General features: G+C 52.7%; 1 protein-coding gene across 4 annotated transcripts in view; it reads right to left on the minus strand.

The window, feature by feature from the left end:
- Positions 1 to 843: 843 nt before the first annotated feature.
- The window catches only part of Sgsm2 (small G protein signaling modulator 2), a 42823-nt gene continuing 22646 nt past the window's right edge, over positions 844 to 21020 (minus strand). For 2 of the 4 annotated variants that reach the window (XM_048365167.1, XM_048365171.1), the window contains 22 exons: positions 19695 to 19857; positions 19261 to 19422; positions 18912 to 18979; positions 18685 to 18830; positions 17478 to 17612; positions 16828 to 16952; positions 16352 to 16419; positions 15849 to 16009; positions 15583 to 15709; positions 14039 to 14173; positions 9785 to 9938; positions 7697 to 7761; positions 7459 to 7604; positions 6851 to 6979; positions 6473 to 6655; positions 4941 to 5321; positions 4542 to 4666; positions 3703 to 3785; positions 3467 to 3576; positions 3034 to 3130; positions 2524 to 2691; positions 844 to 2352 (listed from right to left, as the gene is read on the minus strand). In XM_048365167.1, the coding sequence (XP_048221124.1) occupies positions 2264 to 2352; positions 2524 to 2691; positions 3034 to 3130; positions 3467 to 3576; positions 3703 to 3785; positions 4542 to 4666; positions 4941 to 5321; positions 6473 to 6655; positions 6851 to 6979; positions 7459 to 7604; positions 7697 to 7761; positions 9785 to 9938; positions 14039 to 14173; positions 15583 to 15709; positions 15849 to 16009; positions 16352 to 16419; positions 16828 to 16952; positions 17478 to 17612; positions 18685 to 18830; positions 18912 to 18979; positions 19261 to 19422; positions 19695 to 19857 (3020 nt within the window). In that variant the 3' untranslated portion in view covers positions 844 to 2263. The remainder of the gene's footprint in view (positions 2353 to 2523; positions 2692 to 3033; positions 3131 to 3466; positions 3577 to 3702; positions 3786 to 4541; positions 4667 to 4940; positions 5322 to 6472; positions 6656 to 6850; positions 6980 to 7458; positions 7605 to 7696; positions 7762 to 9784; positions 9939 to 14038; positions 14174 to 15582; positions 15710 to 15848; positions 16010 to 16351; positions 16420 to 16827; positions 16953 to 17477; positions 17613 to 18684; positions 18831 to 18911; positions 18980 to 19260; positions 19423 to 19694; positions 19858 to 21020) is intronic. The other 2 variants (XM_048365168.1, XM_048365170.1) reach the window with 2 other exon arrangements.

Here is a 21020-nt window from a genome sequence, read left to right on the forward strand (position 1 = left end):
AGTTAGGGTTACAGATGTGAGCCACCAGTGCCCAGCATGTGTTCCATCTTAATAGGATGCTAGGGCCATGGGCTGGACTTTCAGCCGAGTCAGTTGGGGGTAGTCCCTAGTGCCCAGAAAGTCATTTAGAGCCAGAAATCTTGTTGGGTGACAGAGGTCCTTTGCCTGGAGCCACTGAAGGTGTAACCAGTGGCACTGTGGGGTAGGCAAGAGCTTTACATGTTTCAGCAGGGTCTGTGCTTCTTGCAACTTCAGGGCCCAGCCTAACTCAGGTAATCTCAAAGGCATTGCTTAGAGTGCAAGAGTTACAGTCAAGAGGGACAGAGGGACAGGTCCTTCAGTGGTGGAAGGGGACCAGAGGATCCTCTTGTTCCCAGTAAGGCTTCAGCAACTCGCTGCTGCTGCTGCTGCTGCTGCTGCTGCTTAGGGGTGGGGGTGGGGAGGGAGGAGGCATAATGGGATGCTGGAGGGTGTGGCTCAAGTGGTAGATCACTTGCCTAGTAAGCATGAAGCCCTGGATTCAACACACAGTGCCACCAAAAAAGGATAAATAAATAAAAAGATAGAAAAGTACACAGAAACCTACTTTTACTCACAAGATAAACGTCACTGTCAATTTGATGTGGGACCATGATTTGGGGGTGAGGTTCCTCCAGGGTGTTGAGTATTTGGGGTCTGGCCATCAAGTTCTTGACTAATCCATGTCATCAAGGCTAGGGACTGGAGAGTTTATGTCTAGGAAACTCTCTAGGTTCCCTTTCTGTCATCCTTGACTTTGGAGGCTGGCATCTTTACTGTTCAATCATGGAGAATACAGAACCCGCCAATACATGGAGCCTCAAACATTGCCAAATGCTGTTTATTGGTCTATTACACTGAAGAGTATAGTTTCTGAGCCAAAATACACACACACACACACACAGTCTGTTCCTCACAAAACCACTTAGTCACTAAGGCAGGCACACATTTGCCACTCGTGCTTGGAGGCCGAGGACACATGGGCAGCAGGGGTAGGTGGGGGGAGGGGTGGTGGTGAAGTGCGGGGGGGGGGGGGGGGAGGGGCAGGAGCAGGTCGGGGAAGGTGTGCTAGGTGTGGAGGCTGCTGGCGCGCTCTCATGGTTCTCAGATGCAGGAAGTCTGCAGATTTTGGTGACTGCCAAGCAAGAGCCAGATGTGTGGCCTCCAGGCTCCAGAGCCAGGCCTAGCTTGCACATGTTTGGGTGGTGGGGGGTATGGAGCCAACAGAGCAAGCAGCATGCCTAGGCCTCAAGTCAAGGACAGGGCCCTTTCTGGTACACCTATGAATACAGTTTCTGGGTGCCTGGGTCTTCTGGCATCCTGAGATGCATGTGGAAGGCAGAGTTGGCTTTGCTTCTCCCCAGGGACAAATGAACCCAGGTAACCCCGAGCCCCTCAGCCCCAAGAACTCAGCCAATGCCTGGGCAAGCAACCAAGTGCATCCCAACAGAATCACCCTGGGCTACCTCGGAGAGCAAGTGTTCCTACTACATTCCAGATCATCCAACTGGCAAGAATGTGACTTATGCAGTCTTAGGGGTGGATCTAGTGCATAAAGCGAGGGCAGGGTGGCAAGGCAACACTGTACAGACCCATGTGGGAGTACTGCACAGCGGTGGGGAGTGGACAGGGTCGCCTCAGGTGGCCAGAGGCAGTGGCAGTGCTGCTGAGGTGGGGTGCTCCCACCCGGGGCTCATCTCTGACTGCCCAAGTCTCAGGGAGAGGGCCCAGATCACATGCCTGATAGGACAGTTGTAACTGTCCCGTTGGGACTGCAAAGGGACTCTCAGGAGAGATATAGCACAGGTCCCCTTACCCCCTACAACTCTTTCTAAGTGGTGCTCATGCCACTAGAGCCTTCCTCCCACCCCCTGCTAGCCCTACAGATTGACTAGAGATGGGTACTGGGGAACAGTCCAGGCTGAGGCTGCAGGTGGCAGTGGGGGGCTATTCCCAGTTGTTTTGAGAGGACAGAGTAGTTGTCCCCCAAGGCAGCTGCTCCCTGAGGCCAACTCCTCCCATCCCAGTCCTGGTCTGAGGGTATCCTGGCCCAACTTGCCCTACAGGGCCAACACTGCCCTCAGTCAGACGCCAGGCTCACATCACTTTGTTAGGAACACAGCTAGGCTGGCAGGGGCGGCAGGGGGAGTTAGGACCATCCGAGCTGCATTTGCCCGTCCTTTGTCTGTTGATACTCAGGGGCCTGGTGCTTGGGTTGTCCATGCTGCTGCCCCAGGTACAGCCCTCACTTGTTCTCTATGAGCATCTGCACCTTGTGGACAAGGTCCCGGGCAATCCGCAGGATCTCCTGGGCGTCATGATGCTCTGCCCGCTCTGAAGGAAACATAGGTAATTGTAGCCAGGTCCAGAGGCAGGGCAGTAGGCTGGAGGAGCCCTGTGGCTGGCCGCCCTGCCTGTGGGAAAGGGACCCTGGTATTCCTGAAAACCCTCCAGTTCTTCCCAGGCCCTGATGGGGACAGCAGGGATGGCTGGTCCAGCTCATACCATTGAAGAACTTGATGATGTCGGTGAAGTCCATGTTGTTGTCGCGGATAATCTCTCGGTAGGCCTCCACCAGAGCCAGGGCGATAAACAGGACAAAGTGCTCTGATGAGATGTGCCTTGCTGCCCAGATCACCTCCCACACGGCAAACACGTCCTCATACAGCAGCTCTGCAGACAGGAAGGGGCTCACCAGCATAGGCCTGGTGCTAATGCTGCCCTGGCTCACCTGGCTGCCCACATATAGCACTTCACTTCCTTGGGGAGATGAACTTTTAATACTTAGGGAAGACATGTAGTTTGAAAACATTCCAAAGGTCATCACCTATCAGTGTGATGGGGGCAGCCTGGGCTGTTCCGTGTGCTTTTCAACCTCGGGGAGGCTGAGGCCGAGCTGGCAGAGCACTGGCAGTGGTCCAAGGCTCGCCACATGGTGCCAAGATGCACTGACTGGGGAGAAGAGGGATCTCTCACATCTGTGACCCTAGCCCGGTGATCCCATCTATGTCTTACCTCTTTTAAAATCCAGCAGGAACCAGCGGTAACAGAAGTAGAAGTGGGTGTAGTCTCCATTCTGATGCATCAGCTCAAATAGCTCTGAGTCCAGAATCTCACAGGGGAGAAGGAAAGAGACTGATCCAAGGCTGCCTCCCTGCCCCCCTCAGCTGCCACGCACGGGGATGCGGCACAGTGCGCTGCACTGGGCGGGCCAGCTAAGGTCTCCTTGGGTGAAGGCTCTCTGCTGCCCCCTGCCTGTCTCTCTGGGAAGTATTCCTTCTGGAGTTCAGCACCATCACACATGCACACTTAAAATTCTTCTGTTTGTAACATGGACAACAACGCTTTTTGTTGTTTTAATGAACCTTCTAGCACACTTGGTGGTCTTAGTGGATAAACTAGCCTAGCACTGCCCAGTTAAGAGCCCCCAGGTGGCTTCAGACCTCACCTGGATGAGAGACCGCATGTTGGCAAAGTGGGAGTCCATGGCACCCCCGTTAGGGAAGTTCTGGCTCATCCTCTTCATGAGGTGGCTGAAGCAGCTGTAGGCCAGCTGATCTGCAGTGAGACGAGTGAGACCAGCAGAGCTCATGTTCCCACCCTTCCAAACCTAGCCATCTTCTCTCTGCATTTTGTCACCCAAACCCAGCTCCACTTGGTGAGTCCCCTCTCTGTGTCCCTCACCATTGTCGAGGATGACCAGGAGAGGTGCCAGCAGATCGCACATGCCCTGCACATAGCCCACATCCAGGTGCTCCCACACGTAGCTGAAACACCGGGGACAGTCACTATGTCACTGCGGCTGTGCTGTCCTTCCTTCCCTGTAGATACCTGGGGACAGGGCCTCTAGAGTAGCCTGCTACCCACAAGTCAGCCTTCCAACAGCCATACAGTATCTCCTGTGAGCCCCACGCTAGGAGCCTGGGAGACTATACATGGCCCATTCCCCAAGGCACTTGGGGACTCAGGGAAAGAAGAGGCCACCACAGCTTGGTATGTGGGACAGGGGAACAAAACTAGGAAAGGCTACCTGAAGAAGAGTGGCTGAATAGCTGGGTGCCAGTGGCTCAGCCTGTAAGCCTAGCTACTTGAGAGGCTGAGATCTGGGGATCATGGTTCAAAGCCAGCCAAGGCAGGAAAGTCCCCATGAGACTATAGTCTCCAATTAACCACTCAAAAACCAGAAGTAGCACTGTGGCTTAAGTGGTAGAGTGCTACCCTGGAGCATACAGAGCTCAGGGACAGTACCCAAGCTCTGAGTTCAAGACCTACAACCAACACAAAAAAAAAAAAAGAAAAAGAAGAAGAGTGGCTGAAGTGGGGGTCTGACAGACCTCAGGGTGCAGGATAGGGTGGGACCACTGCAGGGAAGTTGGTCTAGAGAGAGGGCAGCAGGTGTGAATTAGATGTAGGGGAGAGGAATAGGATATCTACCAGAACTAACCCCTCACAGAGGAACTGGTGGTGGCCTGGGCATGGGCCAGGGTCCCTGCTCCCCTCCCCAAGCCCGCCCCACATGGCACCTGCACATGATGTCTCTGAGCCTCTCCAGGTTGGAGGGAGTGAAGTACCAGTAGTTGCGGTCACATCTCTGTACGTCCTTGTCTATGCGGTGCAGATTTAAGGCCACGGTGTCCAGTAATTCTATCTGGAAGAGTGGATGGCCCTCAGGGGTGAGGCTGGACAGCCTCTCCCAGGTTGAGGCAAGAGGTGGGAAGCAAAGAAAGAGGCCCAATAGGGAAACCAGAACTCTTAGAACAAGGTCCTCTGAGGATGCTGAGAGATGGGCTTAGGGCTCCATGTCAGAACAGGCCGAGCACCCCACCACCCCAGTAGCCGCTCCCTAGGTGTTGTTGGGACATCCAGAGTACCTCTGGAGCCACTGGGAACAGTACCAAGGGCCACAAGGAGTTCTCACGTACAGTGTAGGCCGTAGCACACACAGCCTCCAGCTCTTCTCCTGCCTCCATCTCACTGGCTCTGGAAGCCTTCTCCTGGCTGAGCTCCTCTGGCTCCAAGAAAGGGTGGCCTGCAGGGTCTGGCCTGTTAGCGCCTTCTCCACCTCCATCCTCTTCAAAGCCCACACCCTGGCCCTCATCCAGACTAGACTGGATGCCAGAGGCCACCGAGTAATTTCGGGAGGAAGGCAACCCTGAGTCTGGAGAGTCAAACTCTACAGACAGCTGCTGTTCCACCACTGCTGTGCCTGGAATCCCAGCTCCTGCTTCCAGCTCGGGCTTTGGTCTAGAATCTTCAGGGCCCTGGGGGCCTGGAGGCTCCAGATCATCCACAGAGATGAACACCTAGTGAGAGTGAATCCACAGATATGGGCTCCTCTCAGGATCCCAGGACCTTGCTTTCTGTAGACCCAGCCCCCTCCCTGGGTCAGAATGCAGCCCAAATAGAGAATTCTCTTCCCACACTCCTTCTCCATTTCTTCCACCATCCCCCCGATTCTGGGCTTCACATTTTTGCTTAGCTTTTTCACTCAAGGCTGGTACTCTACCACTTGAGCCACACTTCCACTTCTGGCTTTTGCTGGCTAATTGGAGATAAATCTCTGATTTGTTGGCCTCGAACTTCCATCCTCAGATCTCAGCCTCCTGAGTAGATAGGTTACAAGTCACTGAACCCAGCTGTATTTTGTCTTTGAGATGGGGTTTTGCTAACTTTGCCTTGGCTGGCTTGGAACCCTTGATCATCCTGCCTCTGGCTCCCAAGTGCTGGGATGATAAGTGTATACCCCCAACACTGGGTCCATACTTCTTTAAGTCTTGCTTCAATGTATGTTTTCTGTTATTATTAGGAAGGGTTTAGTAAAGCAATAAGAGGCAATTTTGAACAAAAAAATAACAAACTGATAGCAGTATTCTTAAAAAAGAAACTTAGCAGTGTTAACTGGGTGTCAATCTTGCTGTCTAAACACAGGAGGGATGCATGGAAGAACTTGCCACTCATGCTCTCTCTGAACTAGCGCTGCATGGCCACTTCTACAAGGCCACAGACAATGTGTGGGGGAGGGCAGACCCTGCCAGTGGACACCAGTGGGACACAGAGTGTACTGGGTACCCTTGGTGCAGCCTCTGTAATTAGAGGCATGAGAGCAGATGGGGAAACTGAGGCCAGAGAGGGCAAGCTGTTGTCAGACACATGGCAAATCAGCAGGGGTAGAGGATGGATGCAAGACTGGACTCCAGGGTTGACTGTTGCTATCCTTGAGTTCTGTCTATAAGGAGGGAGGGCGTCCCTAAATCCCAACAGACTCCCTTCCTTCCCTGCCAGTCTGGTGAAATCAGCATCTTGTTAGAAAACAAGAAGTTGGCAGCAGAGGAGCAGCTACCCATTTTTTTTGGTGGAAGAAAATGAGATAGACACCTTAAGCCTTCTGCCTTGGGTCCCACTGTCAGTGAGTGGATAAAAGGCTTCCGCCCCCTCCCCCCACCGTGTGGCTCACATCATTGCTGATGGTCGAATCTCGGTGGATAAGGCGCTGCACGTGGCTGTCAATGCTGCTGCCCGAGGAGAACTTGGTGAGCATGGCTGGGTGAGCCTCCCGCTCCCGCTGCCTCACCACCACCTCACAAGCCTTCCACTCCGCCAGCACCTGCTGGTACCTTGCCGCCACAGCTGTGTCCACCTGTACTTGGACCACATCACGATCATGGCAGAGGGTACCCCAAAGCCTCCTCTTCAGGGCTGGCAGACACTGGATCTCTGGCCCAGAATCTCAAGGCTAGAGCGGGGCCTCGGGTGAGGGCTGTGGGGCTGTGCTGCTCTTTTCCTCTGCCATGTTTCCCATCTCCTGTACCCGACAGGCGTAAGGTTCTGTTACCTGTTCCATCTCCTTCTTGCTCATGCCAAACTTGTAGTGGCTGAGCAGGAAGGGCCAGACATCCTTTCGGATCTCGTGTTCCACACCTCCGTAGTAAACCTGCCGCAGCAGCTCCAGCTCCTTGTAGTTCTGAGGAACCCAGTGGTAAAGACTGTGTGGCTCCCATGCTCAAGTCCCAGCCCAGCTGACCAAGCCCCATCTCAAGGAGAACTCAGGCTATGGCTGGGACTCCTATGCTGGACCCCAGGCAAACCCTGTTTGGGGGAGCCAAGTCCTCTTGTGCCCCCTTCAGCTGGATGAGCTCTAGCCCCATCTCCTTCTTCACAGGGCAGGAAATGCAGCCCAGAGGGAGCCAAATGTCTGCCTGAGATCTCTGGAGCAAGTTAAGAAGCAGAACAGGTTCCCAGCCCAGTCCCTTCCCATGGAGACTCACAGACCCAGCAGTATGAGATTCTATGGGGACTCAGGCCACTTCCAGGAAGTCAACCCACTCCCTACCATGTTCCACCTGGAATCCTCATTCCTTCCAGGAAGCTACCCCCAGAGCAAGCAACTGTGCACAATGGCTACCCACCCCAGCCCTTTACCCATAACCCCAGAATCTGTACCTTTTTGTCCTTCTGGTACTTGCTCCACACATCCTTGGTGAGGCCTCCAGAGGCCCCAGGAGGCCGGTCAGGTGGAATGATGTTGTGATGCACCAGCGCTGACAAGTGGGTCCGCACCGTAGACAGGTGGCGGCAGTAGGCTAGCCCTGTGGTGGGCAGCCAGGACCCCATGATGGCGGGTGCCTCCTTCCCGCTTCCCGCCCCTACCATTCCCATCCCCACCTCATCACACACTCACAGCCATAGAAGGCCCGGGACACGATCTGTCTCTTCATGCTCTCGCACAGTAGCCGGAGGGGCAACCTGTGGAAACAATGTGGCGGGACCCACTGGTGGGGGAGGATGAGCAGCGTATTCTGGCTTGGGAGGCAGGCAGGTATGTGGAGTAGCAGATCACTGGGCTCCTCATCCCTGCTTCCCCTCTCCATAGGACTGCTCGGATCCCCCAATATTAATGCTGGGAAACTAACCTGGCTTTAGTGAATCTTGGTTTTCTCATGGAAAAATGGAGAAAGCTACCTGAGAGTGACCAGGAGCAACAGAAAAAACATGAAGTGACAGGTAAAGGAAAGCACCCAGCCAATGGCCCACACAAAGGCTGTGCGCACATTGTGCTTTCACACGACAGCTGTCAAGGGATGTGTTGAGTGCCCTTGGATATGTGTTTGTTTTGTTTCTGTTGCCAGTCCTGGGGTGTGGACTCAGGGCCTGAGCACTGTCCCTGGCTTCTTTTTGCTCTAGGCTAGCACTCTGCCACTTGAGCCACAGTGCCACTTCTGGCTTTTTTTCTACATATGTGGTGCTGAGGAATCGAACCCAAGGCTTCAGGTATACGAGGCGAGCACTTTACCACTGGGCCATATTCCCAGCCCCAGCCCTTGGATATGTGGCCCAACAACAGGCTTTGTGTCTACACTGGGGAAGTGAGCTGTAAGTGGGGAGCACTTATGATATGCAGGCACAACTCTGGACATGTTTTTTTTTGTTGTTGTTTGTTTTGTTGGTCGTGGGGCTTGAACGCTGGGGCTTGGGCACTGCCCCTGAGCTCTTGAGCTCGAGGCTAGCACTCTATCACTTGAGCCTCACTTCTGTGATTAATTGGAGATAAGAGTCTCATAGACTTTCCAGCCTGGGCTGGCTTTGAACCTTGATCCTCAGATCTCAGCCTCTGGATCGGTCTTGGGGAGACTTTCTTGCCCAGGCTGGCTTTGAACCATGATCCTCAGATCTCAGCCTCCTGAATAGCTAGGATTATAGGCGCGAGCCACTGGCACCTGGCCGTTTTATTTCTTTAAGCTAGTTCTAAGGCTTGAACGCAGGGCCTGGGCACTGCTGAAGGCTACCTTCTACCACTTGAGCCACAGGTCCACTTTTGCTTCATCTTTTTTTTTTTTTTTTTTTTTTTTGGCCAGTCCTGGGGCTTGGACTCAGGGCCTGAGCACTGTCCCTTGCTTCTTTTTGCTCAAGGTTAGCACTCTACCACTTGAGCCACAGTGCAACCTCTGGCCTTTTCTATATATGTGGTGCTGAGGAATCAAACCCAGGGCTTCATGTATACGAGGCAAGGACTCTTGCCACTAGGCCATATTCCTAGCCCCACAGGTCCACTTTTGACTTTTTCTTTTTTTGCCAGTCCTGGTCCTTGAACTCAGGGCCTGAGCACTGTCCCTGGCTTCTTTTTTTGCTCAAGGCTAGCACTCTGCCACTTGAGCCACAGCACCACTTCTGGCCATTTTCTATATATATGGTGCTGAGGAATCAAACCCAGGGCTTCATATATATGAGGCAAGCCCTCTTGCCACTAGGTCATATTCCCAGCCCTGACTTTTTCTTTATTCATTGCCAGCCCTGGGGCTTGAACTCTGGGCCTGGGTGCTCTCCCTAAGCTTTTTATGCTCAAGGCTGGTGCTCTACCAATTGAGCCACAGCACCACTTCTGGCTTTTTCTGAGTAGTTTATTAGAGATAAGAATCTCACAGACTTTTCTGCCCAGGTTGGCTTTGAACTGTGATCCTCAGATCTCAGCCTCCTGAGTAGCTAGGAGTGCAGGCGTGAGCCACCAGTGCCAGGCTTCATGTGGTCTTTACAAGTGTCTTAGAGAGTAGATGATAGCACCCCCACTTCATGGGGTGGGTGGCGGGGAGAGACTGAGATTGAGAGATTTAGAAACTTGCCGAAGTCACATGGGAAGCATAAGTAAAATTTGAACCCAGGTCTGTCCAATTCTAAAGGCGACCCTGCCATGCAAGCAACACAGACTGTAAAGACAGGACACGTGGATAGACTCATTAAGGGGAGGCTGGTATCCCAGGCTCTGCCTACTTACCGGTCGGGGACACAGCTGCAGTGGCTGGGGGTTGCATATGGGGAGCTGCTGGAGGAACAGGAGAGGCAGGAAGAACCCTGGCCACACAAGGGCTCCAGGTGCCAGGCTGTCAGACCGGGCCCAAAACCCTGCATCTCGATCATGTCGCCAGCATCTGAGGGCAGGAAAGGGCCATGGTCAGTGCTTGCCAAGCCTCTTGCCTCAAGCATCCTGTAGCGCATATGCCCACCTCTGTGCCCAGAGCTGCAGCATGAAGTCATCATCAGCTGAAAACCACAGGGGTGTGGTCCTGCCTAGTTCAAAGCCCAGAGATTAAAAATGGTAGAGAAAGCACCCGGCACTTCCCAGTCTCTCACAAGCCTGGAGAGGGCCAGTAAGAAGTCTTTGAGTGCAAAACAGAGTACTCAGACTGAGTTGTGTCTACTTACCTTCTAGAAAAGTGTTTGCTGGTAATAGAGATCTTACTAGCAGCAAACACTTTTCTGGAAGGTAGGGAAGCAAAGAAAAGGAACAGCAAAGGCCTAAGCTCCCAGGCAACCTGGCCTTTAAGGACTCAGGTTGGTTTGCTCAGGCAAACTCTAAGGTGCTCAGAAAGGTGCTTGAAAGCCTTCAAACTCTGACTCCTCTTCTTCAGAGAGTCTCCACTTCTCAAAGCTCCCAAAGAGCCCTGGAACCATCAGTCCCACTGTGGCCCTTGCCTTTCCAAGGGTTCTAGAGCTAGTGGCCAACAGCTACCTCCAGACACCCTGCGACCTAGTCTGACTGTACTTGGCATAGCAGCTCATAGGTGAGCTGGAAGGGAGGACAGAATTCCCATGGCTACCAGGGACTCTACAGGGCAGAGGTGGTGACTAGGCCCACAGGCCCACCACTTAACATCAGTCACAGATGAACATGCCCAGGTGCGGCCTCAGAAGACGGCTCCTTGGACACATCTACACCGCTGCAGAAGAGCCTTCCATCTCAGTTGGCCCTGCTGGGTCTACATCAGAACCGAATCAAGACCCTGGGGACTTTGCAGGACTGGAGTAGGGCAGGGTGCTGCACAGGAAGGACACTGGCAGCTCCAAGGAGCAATGGAGGTGATGCTCAGTGAGGCAAGGAAGTGAACGAACTAGGAGGGGAGGGCTGCAGACGTGAGGGGGAAGAGAGCAGAGAAGAGGAGAGAATGAGAGCGCCATGTAGGTTGAGACTTCTTTTAGCAGCAATTTTCTTAGTGATTCTAACATGAATTTGACTCAGCCTAAGCTCTGGTCTGTCATGATCTGAGGCAGGCCTCAGCCAGGTTTCTCTGGGAGCCAGACTCCAGTTCTGGGTATGCCTTGGTGGAGAAGACTGAGCTGCCTTGTCCCACCATGGCTGGGATTGTATATAAATATATATATATGTGTGTGTGTGTGTATATATATACATATATATGTATGTATGTATATATACAGATATAGATATAGATATAGATATAGATATCTGGCCCTTCAGCTCCACCAGGAGGCAAATTAAGGGAACATACATGGGGCAGAGGGGCTGCGGCTCTGGGAGTGAGGGGCTGCAAGCTATGAAGAGAGGGAAGGGACAAGTGCAGGAGGGGTGGGACAGGAACCCAACTCATGCCTCTGTAGCAGACAGAAGAGAGGCAAGTTCTAGGAGGACCTGGGATAGGAATCAGCCCAACTGGGCAGGCAGCAGGCAGCAGGCGGACAGGCAGGGGAGGACAACAGGTGCAGAGGTCAGAGGGGTGGGCACAGAGGGAAACAAGCTCATGCCCAGAAAGCAGGGGCCAATCAAGGCAAGTCTCCTGGGTCAATGCTTTTCACCTTAATTCTCCAGGAAGGAGCTGAACCAGCCAGCATTGAACACTGTCTGAATTAACCCAGTACAGACAGCTGGAGCTCTGGCATGACTGGGTGAGGGGTAGCAGGCAGAATGGGGAGGGTCTGCTGGGTCAGCTTTGACTCTGACTCTCTCCTCTGAGCATGAGGAAAGTGTAAAGCAAACAATCCAACAATCCGGGTAGGTGAACCCCACAGCCCCTAAGACTCCGAGTGAAAGGTGCCTGGCCTGGAGCAGAATTAGAGTGAACAGCATCTCTGCTCTGTGGAGGCAGCGGGAAAAGGAGGGAGAGGAGGGGAAGGAGAGGAGATTTGGACACCCCGCCACTTGAATCACATGCACAAGTCAAGCATGTTGCAGGCCTGAAAAGCAACAGCCAGCAGAACGGACTCAACAGTGTTGTCATTATGGACTAGAGTGGAAGTGGGGCTTCCATCCCTCGCGCCCCTCTGCCCCCCTCCCCCCAACCACCTATGGATTCTGTTCTTAAGCTCTTCCCCCTTGGCCAAGTATTGGGAGCCCAAGCATACTGGCGCTGTCTGGCACCTGAATTCTGCAAGAGGATCCCCAAACCAATCCTAAGGCCTCTGGAACTTAAGGTTTGGCAGTCTTGCTCATCTTGAAGGACTAATCAGTGGGCTTTCTTTTTTTTTTTTTTTTTTTTAATCAGTGGGCTTTCTATTGGCAAGTCTGCTAAGACAAGGGCTTCTTCTGCTGGAATCCTTCAGCCTTCTGCCTAGTTGTTAATTTGTGGATCAAAAAGGGACTCCTGGGGCTGAGAATATGGCCTAGTGGCAACAGTGCTTGCCTTGTGTACATGAAGCCCTTGGTTCGATTCCTCAGCACCACATATATAGAAAAGGCCAGAAGTGGCGCTGTGGCTCAAGTGGCAGAGTGCTAGCCTTGAGCAAAAAGCCAGGGACAGTGCTCAAGCCCTAAGTCCAAGCCCCAGGACTGGCAAAAAAAAAAAAAAAAAAAGGGACTCCTTGGTTCCCATTAGACCTACCCTGTGCAGCCAGTTAATCTGCAAATAAGCAGCAAGCCTCAGTCCAAGTCTGCAAGGAACCAGATGGCAGGATATGTGCAGGCAGTAAACCCAAGAAGTAGTATATTTGTACCTAGGCCTGGCCTATGGACTTGTGCTGGAAGGGCTGAGAGGGAGGGCAGGCCTGAGGGCGGGCATGTGGCAGGAAGAAGGGCAGCTAGCAGGGTTGGCTGAGGGGTGAGGGGTGTGTTGTAAGTCATGAGTCTGTCTGGGATAGGGAGGCTTGTCACTCATGGTCCAGCAACTGGGCTAAGGAATGTGCTCCTTTTGTGGAAGTGTAAGAGGAGTGTTATATATTCTGAGGCTCCCTTTACAGGGACATGGGAAATGGGAGAAGCAATTAATTCTGTGTCATGGAAGTAGACAGGGATAGGGAAGTTCCCTAACTTCCAAGAGAGCAGTGAGACCAGCCTTTCCTCAAGAGTCCCTTCCTTTTCCTCAAAGGGTTCCAGGCTGCTGGTGCTCCAAAGAGTAGGACTGCCTTTCCACCAATCTACATCTGTGCAAAAATAACTAATAAACAGGCAGTAGATAGAGAAATGCTGCCAGTTGTGGACACTGTTGTGCCATTTCCAATGAAGGGAACCTGTACAGTCTGAGACTCTGAGGTCCATGAGATGGGAACCCACTGCTGGGATATCCTTGGCATAGCACCAGGGGCCAGGGAGAATACTGAACTTTGGGATAGATATCGTTCAGCCCATCCTATGCATCAGGGGTGTATCTGTGACAAGAAGTTTGGTCCATGTGCCCTAAGCTTGTGTCTCTTTCTGGACAGCCCAATGAGACATTTCTAGGTTTCATGCTAATGCACCAGGCTCAATTTCTAACACCCTTAAGGAATGCTGCAAAAACTAAGTCCTGAGGTGTTTTCTTATGATGGCCTTCACCTCTTGCCTGACCTCTACAACCCCTACTCTTGCCCCAGAAAAGCACAGTACCTCTAGCCTGTTTCTGTTAAGTCAGAAATCAGAAGCATGGGGATGTGGCTGGCCTTCCTAATTCAGCAGAGAGAAAGAAAGAGACTACTATTGCCAGGCATTTCCAGCATGAAGGTCAGAAGAACGAAAGACTGAGGCCCATGAGAGGCAATCAAATAATCATTGGCTCCCCTCAGTGGCTCTTCTTCTCTCGAAGCACAAAGCTCTCTCCAACACCGCTCTCTCCAGTACCGCACACTTTTAATGTCCCCTTTTCTTGCCAGCACCTGCCCAGACTCCTCATGTCCTCCCTGGTCTGTAGCCTGACAGAAGGAAACCACCCTAGGTGCGAGTCCCCTAATGCCAACACTGCTGTTTGAGCCCCTGTGGTGGGTGGCAGGTGGGCCCAGGGGGTGGGGTGGAGGGTAAGGTGAGTCAGGGAGGGGGAGGGATAAAAACCTTTCATCGGATTGGGAGCTGTGAGGTTCCGCGAGCAGATCATTGAGAGCATCGCGTGTAGTTTATCCTCCTCTTCCTCATCATCGTCCACCGAGGCCGCGCGGCTGGCCGCTAGGTGGTGGTAGTTAATAGTGACTGCTCAAAGAAAATAGCGAGAGAGGCAGAGGCATGAGGACCCTGGTGAAGGGGGTCTGGGAACCTTCCAATGATTACTAGGTGAGTATGGAGGAAGGTGAGGGACTGGGAGAGCCCCAGAGTGCTACTCTTTGGAGGGATCCTCTCTAAGAAGAAGAGAAGCGAGCCATCTGGCTCTGTATGTGTGAAAGACAGGGACTATATGGGACAGGCTAGAGCTCAGGTGCTCACCATCCCTGGCCAAAGCTGGACAGAGTTACAGATTCTGATCATTCACCAGCTCCTGTCATAGTCAAGTTGGATTGAGTCTGAAGACTTCAGGGGTAAATCTCTCTTTTGAGGCTGTCAATTCAACCTTCTCCTCTCAGAGTTTTCCCAGAGCCACAGTAGTGGAGCCTGAGTCACTCAGCTGAGTCTCAGCATCAAGCACTCAGGATTTCCCTCTGGAGACTGAAGTGACCAGAAAGGGGAAGGTCAGTGATTGAAGAGGGGGAAACAGAGACCAAAGAATCTAAACTGTGTCAGCCTGAGAAACATCAGGTTCGCAAACCCATTCTGGCTAAAGATACCTTGTCAGGTGTATCTGGGAGGAACAGGCTCCTCCAAACCTTGCTGCCCTCCAAGACTGCTGGGAGGATTTGCTTGGTCACCTGCCTGTCAACCCACGCACACTTGTTGACTACTTTCTGGCACCTGTTAAGAACTGCAGGGAGCAGGTGGTCTAGTTGGCAGTAAGTGTTTGGGATGGCAAATTCCCTCACCTTATCTTCAAGAAATGTTGAGTCTAGTTCAAAGAAACTCCTGAGAAGCAGCAGCACTCTGATTAGAAAGGGAACTCTGGTGTTATTATAAACATATCCTCAGACCTTCAGGTTGGGAGGTGTGTGTCAAGTCAAAGCAGGATGCATGAAGACCCAGTGCCTTCAGGGCCCCAGCCCTCATATCCCAAACCCAAGTCATCCTCCAGATGCAACCCCTGCTCAGGGCAAACCTCCTCTCATCAGGAGCTGGTAGGAGGAGGCTTCAGTGAACAACTGGTACCATCCAAAACCATGCCCAGGTTGTTTCATGGGAGCCTGGCAGCCAGCAGGTGGCTAAAGAGGTAGTGAGGGTGTGCTACCCTCTATTTCTAGTCCCTTCACATTGACATCTAAGAATCTTACACAGTGATGCCTGGGTCTACTGAGCCGAGAGATTCCAGGTAAAGAGATTAGAATACTGCTAAGTAGATGGGAGGCAGGCTTTCCAAAGGAGGACCTATGGGGAGGTCCAATGAGGAGGCTAAGCGATGAACTTCTCAATCTGGCCTGGCCAGTGGCCTACGTCTGCTACCCTCTTGGATGATGTGGTGCTGCTCTACCTCCCAAACAGCTCTCTCCTCCTCCATTGGGAAAGCTTGGGACACTCACTGTGCTCATGTCTGTGCCCAGGGTAGATGATCCGGAACACGTAGTCTGTGGTCCGCCCCATGCCCAAGTCCTCCACGTCCACAGATCGTATGCTGCTGCGTTTCCGTAGCCTGGGGAACACCTTACCCTGCAGAGGGAGGGGGTGGTCAGCCTGTCCAGAGCAAAGTCCCACCCAAAGCTGCTCCTAAGAACTCCCTGTGGGGAAAGGAAGGGAGGTACCTTCCTTCACCCAGCCCTGCACCCAGAACCCCCCTGCCCTGAGGTACCTTCCCCTGCTGGGTCCACAGCGGGGGCTCAAGCTGTCCTCGAGGCAGCAGCCCATTCTCCAGACAGGACAGGAAGGACAGCAGGTGTCCTCCCTGTGGGAAGTGCAGTGGCGGCCTCTGGATGCCATCCTGGCTCACCAGCACGAGCGTGCCACCACTCTCTGGGGGGTGAACGTGGGTGAGTGAGGCCACCTCAGAGCTCCCTGTCCATCGCCACAACTCCTTGGCTAGGTTCCATAGCTGGTTAGGAGGATAGCCAGGCTGGCCAAGTGACTTTTTAATAGGGACAGCAGGAAGACTGGGGATGCAGTTCAGTAGTAGGACACGTGCTTAGCATGTACAAGGCCGTGGATTAAAATCTCCAGCACCACAAAATGAATGAACTCATTGATTAATAAATTGACTACTTAATAGGGACAGCAAGAGAGACACAAAGAGTCTGACACATGATGGGGAGAAGGTATCTTCCCTCTCACTCCTTTGCCAGGAACAAACAGACTTACTGTGCTGATGGCAGTGGATGCAGACAATCTGACTGAAGGGTACCACCAGGGCATAGTCCCAGTAAACACTGAAAAGGAACCAGTGTGGTGTTACTGTGTCCCAAGTCATACAATCTGCCTTCTTTGTCACTTAGCCCTAGCACCCCTTAAAACTTCCCTGAAGACAGGATGGTCTAGAGCTCTGTAATGACCTCAGCCAGCCTTGTCCCTCTTTGCTCCATGCTGTCCTCGTGGCACAGAGCCCGTCCGTCTCAGCTGCTTAGAGGTTGGCTTGAGCACGACTCATCATGGCCAGCCCAGGCTCAGTCTTAGAGGGTTTGGGAATCGCTCCAGGCAGCTTCATGCTGCAATTCTTGGCATTGGGATAGGAGCGAGCCTTGCCTCCCTGGAGCAGATTGAGTTTCTCCATTGCCCTCCCTATGGTCAAGTCTCCACTGATTTCCCTGCCTCCTGGGAGCAAGTGCCAAAGGCCCCACCTCTTTTCCAGCTCAGAGTCCCCCAAAGTCCCATTCATGAGCTGGTTGGGGGTCCATTTCAGAGTTAAGCTCTCTGCAGACTGGTGCAGGGAGAGATATCCAGGGACAGCCTCCATGTCCTCCTTCTACAGGGAAAAGACAACAGAAAACAAAGACAATGAGTAGTGGGGAGACTCCCAAGATGGCACAGGGAAACAAGCAGAAGGTGGAAGGCAGGCAGGCCAGGCTGGGCCAGCTCTGGGGTCCTGAGCTGCAGGTTGGGCAGAAGCAAGAATGATCAGGAAGTCACACAGTATATCTGGTTATCTTCTCTTCCTGGTTGTCCTGGTGCTATTTTCTCTGTCAGCCTCCTGGATGCCAGGTGTGTCCTAGGCCAGCCACACACACACTGGGCATTCACCCTGCTTGCTGGCTGCCATTTTTGCCCCTGGACAGCCTGGTTCTGTTAGCCAGAGCAGATGTCATCCCTGGCTCCTGCCAACTCCAGGCTAGGAATGAGTCATAGGAGACATCGGGGTGGGGGTAGGGCTGCCCTTCTCATTCTCTCTGGTCAAGCTCCTTAAGCAAGAAAGAACTTGTGGCTAGAGGCTTATAGATGTGGACCTTCAGAAGAAGACTGAAAGGAGGGGGGAGGCATCAAGCCTTCCTACCGGCTGAACCAGCACGTTGTTCTTGCCATAGAGCAGCCGAGTTCTTGAGTTCTGATGCAGGGATTCCACATACTCTCGAGCGCAGGCAGCTAGCCTGTCCTCGGACGCACTGCCACTAGAGTGCCGTTTCCGGATCTGCCAGGAAAGCCACAGCTCAGCCCCTGGCCTTGGGAAGTCAGGTTTAGGCTTCCATGCCCATCCTCTATAGTGAGCCCCAGTTTGCTTTTTTGTGTGTGTGCTGGTCCTGGGGCTTGAGCTCAGGGCCTGGGTGCTGCCCCTGAGTTTGCTTTGCTCAAAGTAAAGCTCTACCACTTGAGCCACAGTTCTACTTCCAGCCTTTTTGTTTTTGACAGTTCACTGTTCTATTTTTATTTATTTATTTATGTTTGGCCAGTCCTGGGGCTTGGACTCAGGGCCTGAGCACTGTCCTGGCTTCTGTTTGCTCAAGGCTAGCACTCTACCACTTGAGCCACAGCGCCACTTCTGGCCATTTTCTATATATGTGGTGCTGGGGAATTGAACCCAGGGCTTCATGTATATAAGGCAAGCACTCTTGCCACTAGGCGATATTCCCAGCCCTCTATTTTTATTATTTTAACTGTTTTCTTGTTGTCTTTTTGTCTTTTTTTTTTTTTTCCAGTCCTGGGCCTTAGACTCAGGGCTTGAGCTTCTTTTTGCTCAAGGCTAGCATTCTACCACTTGAGCCACTGCGTCACTTCTGGACATTTTCTGTATATATGTGGTGCTGGGGAATCGAACCCTGGGCTTCATGTATACAAGGCAAGCACTCTTGCCACTAGGCCACATTCCCAGCCCCTTGTTGTCTTTTTTGGTCCTGGGATTGGATGGGGATCAAACCCAGGACATTTGCTGGGCAAGTGCTTTGCTACTAAGCTACATCCCACCCCCTTCAGTAGTTTATTGGATATAAGAGTCTCATGGGCTTTTCTGCCTGTGCTGGCTTCAAGCCACAGTCCTCAGATCTCAGCCATCAGAGTAGCTAGGATGACATCATGGCATGGGCCACTGGCGCCCAGCCCCAGTTTGCCCTTAGCTAGCCTCTGATCCAAAGACAAGCATGGGCTCTGGGCATTTAGGCAAATGGTAGTGTGGACAGAAGGCTTTTCTAGGTGGCTACTGCATTGGGGCAAGTTTTCTCTTCTTGTAGACCCATAGCTATAACCTAGGGTGGGAGGGAGACACCCACCCCCAGGGCTGGGCGCTTTGCAGGAGAATCCTGGCGATTGGGGGGACCTCGGATACGGTGTCTCTGGACCAGCTCATCAGCAGAGGGGTCAGTCCAATAATGATCAGCTGTCTTGAGCTTTGTGTATTCCAAGGCACAGGGGCCCACTGTGGAGACAGGGATGATTAACTTAGATGGGGGCTCCCTTAACACCTGTTCCTCACACCACTAACCCCTCTCAGGCTCACCTAATAGAGAGGCCAGGATTGGGCCAAACACAGGGTCTGCCAGTAATGCTTCTTTCTCGTAGTACTTGCTGCCAGGAGGACAGAGGGACAGGGTCACTGCCAGGGTGCGTGGACCGTGTCCAGCTTAGTCAATCAGGCTCACCAGGAAGAGATGTCAGTTGCCAAGAAGGAATGAATACACAGGATGGGCTTTGTGGGGTTTCTGGTGTGGTCAATGCTTTGGAATTGCTAAAGGGGGAGGTGCAGGCATGCCTAGCTGCCAGGGGCTATTAAGGGTGGGGGTTGGGGGTAAGGCCTGTGCAGGACATGGGCTGGGGGAGAGGGTTTGGCTGGGGGATAGGGCAGTCACCTGCAGTTTTCCACCAGGTACTGCACAACCCTGTCCAGAACTTTCTCGATGAGTGCTGTGCGTACCCATATGTGTTTCAAGGCCTGTGGGCTGAGGGCTGGGGCCTTCCCACTGGCTGAGCCCTGTTTCCGCAGAGCCTCATGGCCACCTCCGGAGGATTTCCTGCAAAGACGAGTAAGGATTTCAGCACAATGGTCCAGGGGTAAACACCAAGTTGGTGGCACCAGATGTGGGAACTGGTGAGCTGAGACAGGCTGGGCTAGGATAGGGAGGTAAGGGAGTAGGACAGGACCAACTGTCACCCTCAAGCTGGTCCCTCATGGAAGTAGTACAAGTTCTGGGCCCAGAAGCCAACCTTTGGGTAGGTTGTCCTGGAAGCAGCAGATGCCAAGCAGAAGGAAAGACAGGTGAGGAGGGGCTAGTCCACAGCTCACCTGCCTTCTACTTGCTGCTGCAGCTCCTGAACCTTGTGACAAATCTCCCCAGCCACGGGGCATGTCTTCCCCACCTTGGTAAACAGAGCTGCCATCTTGTCACTGCGCAGGAAGCCAGCGGTACGGCGTCTCAGCTGATACAGGAGGCAAGCCTCCACCGCACCTGGGCCACAAGAGAAAACAACCTGAGCCTGGGTAAGTGGGGGACATTCTCTTTTCCATGACTGTAGAGAGGGAGGCAAGGTCAAGGTCAAGGGCAGGCCATGCCCTTTGCTACAACTAGGGGAGGGGGAAGGCTGGGGAAACATATCCTAATCTCCTTCCAAACCTCGCCCTTCCTGTTCCTCTGTCCCCACTACAGGTGGACTCAAAAGAGCTGTGGCTGTGTGATGTTCAAGCAGCTCCTCTTTTACATCTGGTAAATAGCACCACCCCAGATGGGCTATGAGGACCAATGCCACTCACTGGGGTGGTGTGAATAGTTCCAACTGTCCATGAAGACAAACAAGGACAGCACCTACAGGGTGGGGATGCAGACAACACCTGGCCCACTGCCTTCCCTGGAAAGCTTAGTGATGTGGTTGCTAAGGAACCAGGTTCTAGAGGAGCTGAAATATTGATGAAGCCACTGCAGAGATCGACCTGACAGTGGCCCCTGGATTATTGATGAGCGCAGCAGCTGAGAGTGAGATTTCTCTCATCCATGCTGAGAGGGTTTCCCTTCATTCATTCATACTTTTGGGGGGAAGGGACATTCAGTCTCTCTATTCATACCCTACTTAGCCCAGAAACCCTACAGGAAGGAAAGAAAGATTTGGTGGGAAAGGGCAGTGATTTTTCCCAGGGCACATATGGACTCTAAAAATGTTGGGCCATGACGAAGGCCCAACATGACGAAGCCTGGCGGCTGAGTGAATGGTGCTGGAAACAGACCAGGGGCTGAAGTCGATGGAGCATGTTGCTGCTTTTGTAAAGCCTGGGTAAGTAAATGACTTAATGCTTCAAGCCTTGTTTTATCATCTGTGAATTGGGAAAGACATCTTAGGACTGGTATGGGACACCACATGAGACAGGTTGTGTAGAACTCCTTATGGAGGGTAGAGATCTCAGAAGATACTGGAACCATGTCAGTTCCTGACTGCCAGCCTTCCTGTTGAGAGCCTATTCTATACTTAGTAAGAGCCAGATGTGGCAGGACCCAGATGCAGGACCCAGATGCATCACATGATTACAGGGTGCCCCATAGAGCCCATAGCACCCATGGAAGGATTGCTCTCTTAAATCTGGGGGACTGAGGTCCTGTCAAGTTTATGTTTTTTTGGTTTT

The sequence above is a fragment of the Perognathus longimembris genome, chromosome 17, assembly GCF_023159225.1.
Source record: "Perognathus longimembris pacificus isolate PPM17 chromosome 17, ASM2315922v1, whole genome shotgun sequence".
Lineage (NCBI taxonomy): Eukaryota > Metazoa > Chordata > Mammalia > Rodentia > Heteromyidae > Perognathus > Perognathus longimembris.